The sequence below is a fragment of the Miniopterus natalensis genome, chromosome 1 (genome assembly GCF_054644295.1).
Source record: "Miniopterus natalensis isolate mMinNat1 chromosome 1, mMinNat1.hap1, whole genome shotgun sequence".
In the NCBI taxonomy this organism is placed as follows: Eukaryota; Metazoa; Chordata; class Mammalia; order Chiroptera; family Miniopteridae; genus Miniopterus; species Miniopterus natalensis.
In genome coordinates this window covers 173,029,132-173,042,126 of record NC_142081.1, presented here as the reverse complement: position 1 = coordinate 173,042,126, position 12,995 = coordinate 173,029,132, and the positions used below count along the sequence as shown (strand labels likewise).

The 12,995-nt window shown below is 46.7% G+C and overlaps 1 protein-coding gene across 3 annotated transcripts in view; it reads right to left on the bottom strand.

The window, feature by feature from the left end:
- The window catches only part of LNX1 (ligand of numb-protein X 1), an 82,818-nt gene extending 71,020 nt beyond the window's left edge, over positions 1-11,798 (bottom strand). For 2 of the 3 annotated variants that reach the window (XM_087827428.1, XM_016207080.2), the window contains exon 1: positions 11,407-11,798. In XM_087827428.1, coding sequence (XP_087683554.1) covers positions 11,407-11,798 — 392 coding nt within the window. Of the gene's footprint in view, positions 1-3,782; positions 3,875-11,406 lie in introns of those variants that run through there. The other variant, XM_016207085.2, reaches the window with a different exon arrangement.
- Between the last annotated feature and the right edge of the window lie 1,197 nt (positions 11,799-12,995).

Here is a 12,995-nt window from a genome sequence, read left to right as displayed (position 1 = left end):
TCCCCTTTGCTCTCTCCTGCCCCCTTAATCTACTACCAATGGGTTTCATGTAACCCTCCCTATGTCTCATCTTTTGATTCTAATGTATAAAATATACTGAAAAACTGCCATTCTCCAGAGGGAAATGGAGAAGTGGGAGCAGGGCCTAAAGAGTGATCTATAAAACTGAGGCGAGCCATCTTCTCACTCGAAGTCTGGAATGTGCGGTGGCTGTGAGTTGAGGCTCTGACCTGCGAGCCCCAGACGGCAGCGCAGTCTGTGAGCGGGGTGCTGTGCCAAACAACAGAGGGGTTGGTTTGAGAAAGTTCTGCTAGGGAGGTGGGTGGCTGGACTCGTGGGCCCATAAGGATGGGCCTACCGCCTTCTCATCTTTCGAGGCCTATTTACAGCCCCACATATGACAAAACTTTTGGGTGAAGTCCTTAGAGCGGCTTAGGTTCTGAGGACAACCCACATGAAAACTGAGGGCCAGGTTGGGCTTTTAAAATGCAGGTGCTAGGGCTCTAAATCAAACCTTCTAAAACAAAATCCTTGAGGAGGCATCCGTTTCTTCTTAAGTTCCCCAGGTGACCCTTATGGGGCCCATCCTAGTTTCATCCTTAACAAGCCCCCCAGGTCATCCTCATGGGCACTGCAGTTTAAAAGCCCTTACCTGTAGCTCTGAGGCCACACATCCTGACCTCCCCTGTGGAGCAGCATTGTTCCACTCTCTGCACCTCCTCTGTGCCTCTGTGCTGTGTGTCATCAGTGGCCTTCGTGTTTGTCTCTCCACCAGGTCAATCCTTACGGAAAGAGCTTGGGAGATATTACTATCTGAACACGTGCCTTCTGCACAGCTCAGACTTAAGTTGAAATGAGTGAAATGAATTTGCCTCACATACGTTGCAAACTATATAGTAAAGAGCACCCTGGCTCGGATTCCTTGGGTATCTTGCTGACAGTGTGCAAGCTAGCCTCACCTCAGGTGCTAGGGGGAGCAGCACTGTGTTCAAATAACTGAGATGGCTGCTCTGGTCACTGATCTCCTGTGGCTTCCCAGAATCTTCCCAGAGAATCCACCCAGCTCCACCTGCCTCCAAAATCCCAGCAGCCTACAGCAGTGAGAGAAGGGTCTCTTCATCTCGGGGCCATGCAACCACCACCCAGTAGCCCCTCTTCTAAGGATGCCAAATGGACCCAGCAGTCCCACTGACTGCTCTCAATTGCCATTTTCCAAAGCTTTGGTGCCAACCACTGCCACCTCCTCACAACACGTTTCTCCATGCTATTTACCTTCCCTGAAATGCTTTCTCTTTCCATCCCTGATTTTGCCTAATTCCTCCCTAATTATTTCAAGATCCAGTTCAAATCTCTAACTTCTCTAGAAGCTTTCCCTGACTCATTTCACTGGGATGGACAATCTCCATGTCTTCTTAACTTATTGCCCACCCTTCCTTTTAAAGACTTGCCCTCTTATGCCTTGGGTCATTGTTTATGTTTCTTATGTGTACACATTTTACCTTCTCAATTAGATTGTCAGTTCCTTGAGGGTGAGTGCTGTGCCTAATTTCTTACTGCTGTATTCCTTACAGCACCTGCCACAGTGCCTGAAATTTGTCCTTAATTCACCGATTAGTTCATTGTCACCAGGAGCATCAGGCAATAGCTGCACATATTTCTCTCATAAAGCATCCACAGAAACTAGAAGCTTCCCCAAAAGTTGTATCAAATTAGCTTGGGAACATCCTGGCACTTTCCCTGCACTGTGCTTCCTGGATCACTTCGCACTTTGGAAAGAATGGCCTGCTTGTGTCTACTCAGTTATTCAACAGAAAAGTTCTTTGATTCATGACCTTGTAGAAAAGAAAACTGTTAAGCCAGTGTTTTTTTTTTCTCCCTCCCTTCAAGGAGGCTATTAAACTGAAAGTAACTCAATGGACAGGCTCCTCAGTAGCACCTGCAGTGGGTTGAATGGAAAAGAGGTCTTACAGATGCAATTAAACTAAAGATGAGACAATCCCGGGTTATCGAGGTGGGCCTTAAATCCAATGACAAGTGTCCTTATAAGAGAAGACATAGTTAGAATTGGAGGGGACAAAGAGGAGAAGGGGATGTGAAGGCAGAGGCAGAGATTGGAGTTATGTGGCCACAAACCTAGGAACGCCTGGAACCATCAGAAAGAGGGAGAGGCAGGGTTGGGATCCTCCCCCAGGCCTTCACAGGAATTGTGGCCCTGTTGACACCTTGGTTTCAAGCTTCTGGCCTCTGGAACTGTGAGAATAAATTTCTGTGGTTTTAGGCCACCGAATGTGGGGTAATTCGTTACAGCAGCCCTAGGAAACTAATACAGCAATTAACAAGGATAGTAGGCGGGGAAGAGGCAATGGAGTAGGGGGGATCTTTGGCCCTACCCTTTCAGAGACACCAACTTCAGCAGTCACCAAGAGAGAGGAAGGGGACTTTTCACAATCCCAATTAGTGCTGCCATTGTGTACTTTTCTAGAAACGCTTCCACATTCCCCAGAGGTGCTCACTCTTCAGACTTAAGCCAGATACTTTCTCTTTGAACCTTGTTATCTAAGGTGGAATGGGGTTACATTCCAATACGGGAGGACCAGATAATCCTGAAATATAGAGTCCTCAGAATGAATGGCCTGCCTCCAAGGACATAAGTAATTTGCTATTTCTTCTATTTAGCAAGCATTTATTGAGCGCCTACTGTGCTGGACAAATTGGTTAGTCTGGCTAATTACAAAAGATGCCCTAGTTATCACCACAGATTTATGGGGATGGGGGCATCTCTATCTAAATATGGGGGCCAAGCATTTCTAGTCTGGGCTCTAGGAACTCTTCTTAGAGTCCCTCTCTTCATCTGCCCACTGACCCTTAATTTACACATAAGCAAACCCCCGCTATCTTTCCCAGTCTGGTTAGTAAGGAGAAATATATTGTTTGTAAATGCTCCAAACACCGAGGCACACACAGCAGCACTTTTTATATGATTGCTAGAAGCTGTTCCCATCCGTCTGCAATCCTCTTTCAAAGCTTATTAACAGGAGGAGCCAGAGAAATATCACTGTAGAGGTTGGGGACATGAGTCACTTCCTCTTATAAAACAGTCATAGAAAAATGTCTTTCTTTCTTAGAGACACATAGTGAAGTATTTAGAGGTGATATGTTATGACTGCAAATTATTCCAAACCACTTCAGTAAAGGATAAATAAGTGAGGCAAAGGTTGCAGAATGTTAATCATTAAATCTAGGTGATAGGAATATGGGTGTTTACTACATAGTTCTTTCTGCTTTCCCATATGTTTAAAAATTACCAAAAATAAAATTTTTTACATATAGGCTATCTTTCTCCTGTGCCGACACTGTGTGTGTTCTCAGGTATGGAGACCAACTGTATCAGAAAGGGCTGATGTGGGTTTCAATGAGAAACGCCTGAGAGAGGCTGCAGATCTGTGCGTGCAGGCTCCGCTCTTAGGTTCTATTTATGGAAGGAAGAGAAGGCACATCTCTTGAGAAAAAGCAGAGTACCAAAAAAAAAGCAGTGTTGGCACAAAAAGCTGGAAAAAAATGCCTTGTTGGGAAAGCACTGCATCAGTAAGATGGTGTTTTTCTGTAAGTCACAGGCAGCTAACATTGCTTTCCACGGCTGGCAGGGTGGCTTGTCCAAGCGCATCCAGTGCATGTGGAATTTATTCCTCTAACTGGACATACCAGCTGGGAACTGACTCAGGTCCCATCCCCGACATCCCCGACACGCCGACCCAGGCAGGCACGAGCACAGGGGGACTCACAGTTCTGAGTACAGGAAGTGCAGATTGCCCACATTGTCAATGTAGTTGGCAGGGCTGAGCCAAGGCAGGGCCAGCAACAGGAGCGCCTTCATTCTCTGCGCAGCGTGCCGCTTTCTTCCTGGCCACCTTCTGTCAGCTGCAGGGGCCTGGCCCGGCCCAGCCCCTTAAACAAACCTCGCCATGTCCCCACAGTCAGTAGGTCATAAGGAGTCTGACTTAGAGCCCTTCCACTGAGCCACGCTGATAAATAAATCATGGGCCTGTAAGAGGACTGCACCCTCTCGTTCTCGGGCGGGAGACAGGAGGATGGAGGGACCCAGCGTGGCTGGCAGGAGGGCTCAGGCTGAGAGCAAGCAGGCTGATGCCCCGGAAAGGGCCCTGCCCCTCCCGCAGGATGCCGACTGGTTCTTGAGAAGCAGCTGGTACATTTACATCACCGGCCGGGAGCAGATGGGCTGGAAGCTAAACCGTGTTGGGAGAGGGCATGAGAGTGGCATAGTCAGACCCCACGGCGTGAATGAGCAAACAACCAAAGCCGTCCTCCAGCTAGGGGAAGACGCTGTAAGAAATTAGCAGCTTGGGAACACAAGCTGGAGATCTGAGCTCAAAGAGAGCCTTCAGCTCCTACGACACAGACGTCCGATATACGAACCACCTCCACCTCTAAGTGCATGTTTAGAACATGCACGTAAGGTATGTTACCTCTCACTGTCCTGACTGCACTGACAGATGCAAGAGAAGTAATTTTTAAGTTTTAAAAATTATGCTCTTTGAAAAAACAAAGAGCCATGATAGATGTAAAGTTCTGTCCAAACAATGGACAGGCTTCTGTTCTGTGAGGAAAATGACGCTCCATTCCTCTGTCTCCCCTGAGTGGCTGAAATAAGCTCTGACATTAACTGTAGGATCCTGGGCATTTCATTTAAGCTCCCGAGCGTCAGTCATCTCATCTTTGAAATGGAGCTAATAATGCCTTGCCTGCGTGGTCCAGCAGAGTCTGGGCCACGTTCTCTCTTCCAGCTTTAAGATCTGTGACTCTAGACTGTACTATCAACGGTAGGACTTGTTAGCAGGCCTAAGCTCTCGAATGCCACAGAAGCCCCCAGGAGTTCTCTCCTTTCACTCCACACTCAAAAAGATTAAAACCCATCTTGCCAACTCAAGGCCTGAACCTTAATAGAAATGGCTCAAAGGGATAGTTCCATGAGTGATAACCAAGCAATCACAGCAAACTATACTTGGTGGGAAGGCCAAAGAAAAATCTACGGGATGAGACCAACTGCAATAAACCACATAGGAAGTAGGAATTTGGAATCCGAGATCTGCATTTACCTGAGACAGGTCTAAACAGATTAAATAATGTAGACCCTTAGAATGCGCAGATTTAACTTCTGCAGTTTAGATCCAAGATAAGCAACCTTGATAAACCATGGCATGTGTTAATTTTGTTGAGGCCCTAGTTTGAATTGCATTCCCTTGCAGTCTGGTATGCAAGAGTGGGTCAGAGCTGGAGGAGAGCAGTTAAGAGGAAGTCAGGTTTGGTATTTAGATGCTGGAGTCAAACAGGCTCGAGTTGGAACCTGAACTCCACCACACACTAGCTGTGTGACACTGAGCATATTGTTTAACCTCTCTGAACCTCCATTTCCTCCTCTGTGAAAGAAAGACGAAAATAACAGGGCTTAACTCATAATATTGTTATGAAGTTAGAATGAGATAATGCCTATAAAGAACAAAGGGCTCAGTGAGTGTTAGCTATTGTTACAAATATTGTTACTAATAATTACTACTAATAGTGAATGGGCCTAGCTGGCAGCTCAGCACCTGTCTCTAAAAGGCTTTGTTATTCTCTTGTCCTTTCTTCCCTCCTGCGTTATAGGGACATGACATATTACAGTCTGTTCTTGACTGTGGAGTTTCACAGAGTCCTGAGACATGCTCTCCTGTGTGGATCAGAACTCATAAGCAGCACTGTGTATAATAAAGCCTGTGGGTCTTAGAGAATAAAATTCATTAATGGACATGAATGCATTATAAAAATGAAGGTATTGTTTTTTGTTGTTATTTATGTCACTACTGCAAAAACTGGCAGTTGCCTATGCAATATGGAATCTCCTCTTTTAACAGAACCCAGGTCTTGTTCATGGTGGTAATGTACTTAACCTCTCTCACAAATGGGTAGCCATGTAATACAATATTGGCCAATGAGGTATAAGCAGAAATTAATGGGTGAAGCATCCCAGAAAGCTCTTTAAGGAATAGAGTCTCAGTCTGCACATTTTGCCCTTCCTGTCTTGTTCTTCCTACTTGGTTCTTTCTACCTGGAACTTTGATGTGATGCTGGGATTTGAGCAGCCATATTGAAACCATGAGGTGACAAACTTGAGAATAAAAGCTAATTTGAAAATCAGAAGGATCCTGGATTTCTAATGACATCATGGCAACATCATAGACTTCCTACTCCTAGAATTTGTGTTAAATAAGAAAAAAAAAAAAATTTCAATAGCTAAACCAATATAACTTGAATTTTCTATTACCTGCCATCACATGTAATCCTAACTAATATAATCCTAACTAAAAATCCCACATTTAAATGGTCATAGATTTCTCTGTAGCCTACTTGCCAATAAACAGTCCTAACCCTAATCCTTGACACTAGATTTTGTCTGTCTATGTCCTATTTATCCTTTAAATATCACCTCAGATATCACCTATCATTTCCTATTTTTTGGTCTCTTTTCTCTTCTCCAAACAGGGAACTACTTGAAAGAAGGAGCTCTACTGATCATGTTCTCCATCATATCCTCACCACAGTACCTGGAACACAGTAAATACCCAATAAAAATTTGTAGAACAAAAAATAATTTGACTCAAAGAGTCAATTTTTTTGGACCAGCTTTCTTGATTAGAGACAAGTTAACAAAACAAGACTTCAAACTTTATAAGAGCCATGATAGGGGTTAAGCATTTATACAGATGGATAATAAATGCCAAGGGAGAAAGAAAAATGGTAAGGAAGAATCCTGGGAAGGAGTGCCCAGGAGAATGTTTCTTTAAAGAATTGCTTGGAGCACAGTCTGATGTAAATTCAATGGTTCTCTGACAAAGTAATGCAGAAAAATTGCCTCATTTAGTCCATGCCCAGGAGAGTTAAATTAATTGCTCTCAGCTAGGTAAGGCCAGGAAAACATTGGGTTCAGGTTAGGAACGTCACATGAAGGATATATGTCAAAGTTATAGGGGAGATCTTGAGCAGGCTGCACTGACCAATAAGACTTGTAACTTACCCCCCCCAAGGGTGACACTCCCCTAGACCTTCATTCCACTAGTAAAATCTTCCCTGCACTGTAAACAGCTTGCTGGGCCTCTGTTTGTACTGAACACACTACAGAAAAAAGTCCCTGATAGAAGTAAAGGTCAAGAGAGATTCCAGGATAGGTCTTTGGAGAAAAAACTTCCAGGACACTGGGTGCAAAGTTAATCAAGAAAATAACCCCAGAGAGCTTTCAGTCAGGTGTGCCAACTATAGATCACATTTTCATTCAGGGCTGATTTCAAAACAGTGAACAAAGATCTCTTTATTCATACTAGTAAATACTTAAGAAGGGTCAGCTCTGTTATCTCCCACTTTATCATCTTCCATAAGAGAAACTAAAGGGAAAAGTGACTTGTCCTATGAAACAATTCAATGTGCATGTGTTTTCAACTTCTTTCTTTTACCTTTTTAATGCCATTTTCTCTGAGGCCGATATCATGGCTTGTATAGATTTTTCTTTCTTTCAGGGCCTGGCCTATTGTGGATCTGGACAAATATTATGGGTGCAGATGATGATATTACACAATAAAGATGTAGCCTTGAGCCTAAGATTACTTCAGAATCAAGGAAGTGAAAGCTCTGCCTCCTCCACACACCCTCTGATGGTCTGGGTCAAGAGAGATGCATTGAATTGACTCTCTGTGGCGCCCGGCTATGTCTGCTGGCAATGTCCTGTGGTTAGGAAAGTTGCCATATGACTGGACAATCCCATCACCCTCGTGGGAATTCTTTGCAGTAGACCCATGAGAGGGCGTCTGCAAGCATCTGAGGGGGCAGAAGGCAACAGAATTAGAAAGATGATTCCAATCATTAGTTAATGTGCACAGATTTACTCCCATACAAGAGCTCTATAGTCCGAACACAGAAACAGTTGTCCAAGTAGTTGCTGGTCCAGCCAGTCATGTGTACCCACATTGGTCCTAAGTGTTTTACTTAAGGATTTACATTCAACTAAGGATCTGAAGTGGTTAGATAACAATGTTTACGAATGACACAAATTTTGGAGAAAACAGGCAGCATTTATTTACAGATGAAATGCCATCTGCCTGCATCCCTGACTCAAGTGGACTGTTACTATTAGCAAGGTCCTATGGACAGGCCATTAACCAAGACCTTGGCTGATGGGGAAAGTATTTCTCTACCTGGTGTTCTTTTCTAGAGGGACAATGGAAACATTCCTGATATGATTCCTTCTGCAAGAGCTTTGTATGCAAGGAGCCAACTGAAATAAATTCCCATTTTACAGGTAGATAAACCTAAGTATGGAATTTCCCATGATGCTCAGGGCTGAGCTCCCTGGACACGCTGGGAGGGCCAGTGTGGGTCCCTATCAGTCGCACAGTGGTTTCCAACCAGAATTACTGCTGAGTTCTCCATACTAGGTAACTGAGTTCTGCCTGACTAGTTTACATTCATATAGTGCCATAAGCCAGAGAATTTTTTTTAACTTATTTACATTTAAATCCTGAAACCAAGATGCAAAATTGATCAACAAAGCTATCTTCTATTACAAACATATGACAACAGCCACCAACCTGGAGGCCTCATATAGGAATGTAAGGAAAACACCTGTCTCTTAGTTTTCCCAGTTCAAGGAATTCCCGAGAGAGTAGCTATTTAATCTTAATGTCCCTTCTCAGGGGAGAAAAGGTGGTTACTGGGCCTAGAGGGCTCTGCAGCCAGGTTCTGGATTAGCTCCAAATTCTTCATTCTTGCCAACAAAATGCCCAGGGGCTGGGAGGAGAGGAAGTGTATATTAAGCCTCTGATGACTAACATATGCACCATATTTTTGGAAATGTTGGTTTCAACCTACTTAAGAAACTGAAGTGCAGAGCGGATTAAGGGCGCGTGTTGAGGCCCCACACCTCCGTTCCGTGGGAGCTTTCCCTCCGCCGAGAGCTGCTGACTGGCACCTGTGAAGGGCTCTGAGGCCACAGCTCAGGGAGGCTATTTAATTAGTTTTGTGTTCCTCTCACTGCTGTTTTCCCAGGGTGCGTATCATTATCAGCTGAGTGTTCATCTGTCCTTTATCCCAGGGTTCCTGAGGTGCGTGGGTCACACAGCCTGCGTGGGCAGTGAATGAAATTCCCACTCCCGGCAGCTGAGTGCGCTTGTGGCATCTCCCTCCTGGTGACCCCAAATTTCCCCAACAGCCTCTTCCCAGCCCCTCCCCTGCCCCACTTCTGTTCTGGCCTTGCCCTCAGGTCCATGTGCCATCTTATCCCAAGTTTTTAAAAGGATATTCCTTGCCCTAAATCAGTTCTATACAAGGGGATGAGGGGGAACTGCTGGGTTTTCACATTCTCTCCAGAGAGCACCTCCATTTATTTCCTTCTCTCTCCTTCCTCCTTTCCCTTTTCCTTGTAAAACTCCTATGGTGGGCAGAATAACGAACCCCCCCTCCCCCAAGATGTCCACCTCTTAATCCTCAGAACCTGTGACTATTTTACCTTACTCGGCACAGGGGGTTTGCAGATGTGGCTATGGTAAGGATCTTGAGAGGAGGAGAGGATCCTGGGTTATCCAGGTGGATGCAATGAGTGGGTCCCGATGTAATCAGAAGTGTCCTCATGAGAGGGAGGCAGGAGGGTCAGAGTCACAACAGGAGATGTGATCATGGAAATAGGAGAGGGGAGAGAGAAAGAGATTCTTTGCTGCTGGCTTTGAAGACAGAGAAATGGGCCATAAGGCCACAAGCCAAGGCAGGCAGGTAGCCTCCAGAACCTGGAAAAGGCAAGGAAAGCAATTCTCCCCTACAGCCAAAAGGAACTAGCCCTCCCAACACCTTGATGTTAGTACCTTGAGACCCAGGCTGGACTTAGAATCCTCAGAACTGTAAGATAACACATTTTTGTGGTTTTTGAGCCATTAAGTTTGTGATCACTTGCTACAGCAGTGAATGGAAACTCATAGAGCTCCCAAACATGAATGTATAAATTACAACAACCCAGGAACACAGGAATGTGATGTGTGGAGGGAGCTATCCTGGGGCCTTTACTTCATGCTCCTCAGCTCCCCTACTGGGTGCGGCCCCCGTCTCGGCTCTGACTCTGCACCAGCATCTGCAGCACCTACCTCACATCTGACTCCAGACCTACTTCCCTCAAGACAATACCTCTCCTACCTGGGTAAAACTTTCAGCAAAGGTCACAAATAGATTCCCTATCTCCTCCTCTGGCCATACCTCCTTCCAGACAATCAAAGAAGAGCATCCTGGTTTAATCACCAACAATAAAAGAGGGTGAGAGGCAACCCACACACCTGAGTTAGATGCATTTGGCTCAACATCTTGGGGAGGAAAACCAGTTCACTTACATATTTGGTATGGAAACCAGGTGTAAAGCATTACACCCAGGTCATTGCTTTGGAGGCAAACTTCCATGGTAGAGAATCTGCATGTTCCAAAAGACAAAGACAGATTCATGACTTAAGGAATGTGATATTTAGAAAAAATACCTGTACCTGCCTCTTGCCCTGGTCATGAGAGAAACCAAGATAAACGCCTGCTGGCAAATTTCCTCTTACAAAATAATTGCGGTAGTATTGTTCACACTTTATTAAGCACCTTAAATGTTCTAAGAGAGTACTTCATGCAGAACACGACCCAGGGCTGTCCTGAGGAAGGCCCAGGAACATGGTAACGCAGGGGGACTAAATCAGAGGCGGAAAGACAAGCAATGCCCAGCCAGAAATCCTTTTGGGGGACCATGAGCCTCAGAGGAAGCTGCTCACCAGATCTTTCCAGTATCTTTCACATTTCAAAATGCATGCATATGAAATAAGCAAGTCACAAGAGGGCAAATACTGAGTGATTCCTCTTTTCTTGGTTCCTAAAACAGTCAAATTCATAGAGACAGAAGGTCGAATCATGGTTACCAATTCTGGACGGGAGAGAGTGGGGGGTATTAGTTGAATATGCACAAAGTTTCAGCTCTGGAAGGTGAAAAATGTTCTGAGGATGGATGGTGGTGAGGGATGGTGCACAACAATGTGAATGCAGTTAAGGCCACTGAACTGTGCACTTAAAAATCATTAAAATGGTAAGTTTTATGTCTATTTTACCACCAAAAAGAAAAGCCTTCTAAACACACACACATAACTCTATCATGTGCCATTTCCTTACACTGAATCATGACCATAAACACCTAAAATGTTTCTTATTTTGAATGAATCCTTTCATTGGTTGCAGAGAAAATGACAAACAGGCCTCTCATGGAGCACCCAAGACCCAAGAAGCAATCCCACCCCTCAGGAGACAGGTGAGTTCCAGCTGCACCCTTGAGGGAGGCCGAGGAGGGGGCCCTACCTGGTTTGGAAGTGATGCTCCAGATCACAGCGCTGCAGCACCTCCGTGCAGTGCTCAGCGAACGGGCAGGTCACCGTCAGCTTGTTGAGGAGCTTGTGGACCAGGATGCTGGATTTCTTGCAGTGCTGGAGAACCACGGGCTTGCGATCCATGGGGCAAAAGTCCTTGTTCACCAGGAAGTTGGTGAGGCAGAGAGTGCAGTAGGTATGTCCACAGGGAGTGTCCAGAGGGTCCAGCAACGCCTGCAGGCAGATGTGGCATATGAGGTCATCGTCCACATCTTCCGTGTAGGTGTAGAAGTGATTTTCCTCAGGGGAGTGGGCTTGGCCACACACCACACACAGGGGTGCAGGGCTCAGGTCCTGGTCATCGGCAGGGTCTGGCTGGCTCATGGTCGATTGGGGGGACAGGATGACAGAAAGCCAACCCAGCAAAACAGTATTTCCTCAGGAACCAATCAAGGTCTTCTAGAAGCCATCCACAAACCTAAAAGAGAAAAAGATGACATCTTTGGGAGGAGAGAAACAAGATGGCGGCGTAGGTAACAGCTGTGTCCGCCTCCTTCGACAACCACATCAAAATTACAACTAAAATACAGAACCACCATCACTCAGAGCCTCCTGAAATCTGGCTGAACAGAAGCCCCACAGCCAGGGAACTGAAGAAGCACTGAGACCAGTAGGAAGGCGGCAGAAGCGGCCTTGGACCCGCACCTGGTGCAGTGGTTTAAACCCGGGAGGGCATCTCGGCAGTGGGGATTTCCTGGAGGAGGGAGGGGTCCCAGCCCCACAGCAGGCCCCCAGCCCAGGGCTCCAGGGCCGGGAAGAGACGTCCCCACAACTCCAGGCTGTGAAACCAGCGGGGACTGTCCCTGAGAGTCCCAGAGGCTGCAGGAGCCCCAGCAGCTCCTCTAAAGGGCCCGGCACGGACTCACTCGGACGCTCCCTCTGAGCCCAGCGCCGGGCAGCAGCCTGAAAGGACCTGGGACACTCGGGGGGAACTAACCTGCCTGAAGTCAGGGAGAGAGGTGGAGGGCGGCTTCCTCCCGGGCAGAAGGGCTGGCGGAGGCCATGGCTCCTGTGGCGAGTCCTCCCCGCACAGCCGGCAGGCAGGCGCCATGTTTGAGTCGCCAGCACCTGACTCGCACCTTTGGCCCCGCCCCGTGACTCCCGGAGGCCCCGCCCCTCCCCACCTGCAGCTCAGCCAGGCCATTTCCAGGGGCTTTTCTGTGCAAGTGGCCTCTTGAGCCCCATGCTTAGGACTTTCCTAAAATCTCTCAAACAAGCAGCAGCTGCCCCATACGGCTTGATAAGTGGCCCCAGGCCTGGCACTAGCGGCAGCTGCACTGGCTCATAGCTTGGCCTCTCCTGGGCACCTCCAAGCCCAGCACAAGTAACAGCCAACTATGGTTTGCTGTGTAGCTCATGCTGGGTGGCCCTGGGCAGGGCACTGGCAGAGGCTGACTTTGCACCACCCAGGAGGCCCCAGAGACAGGGCACCTGGTGGTCAGACTCGACCACTCTGGATTACAACCCTACCACATCCATGAGTGACACTCAAGGGACGCACTTGGTGAACACCAAAGATCC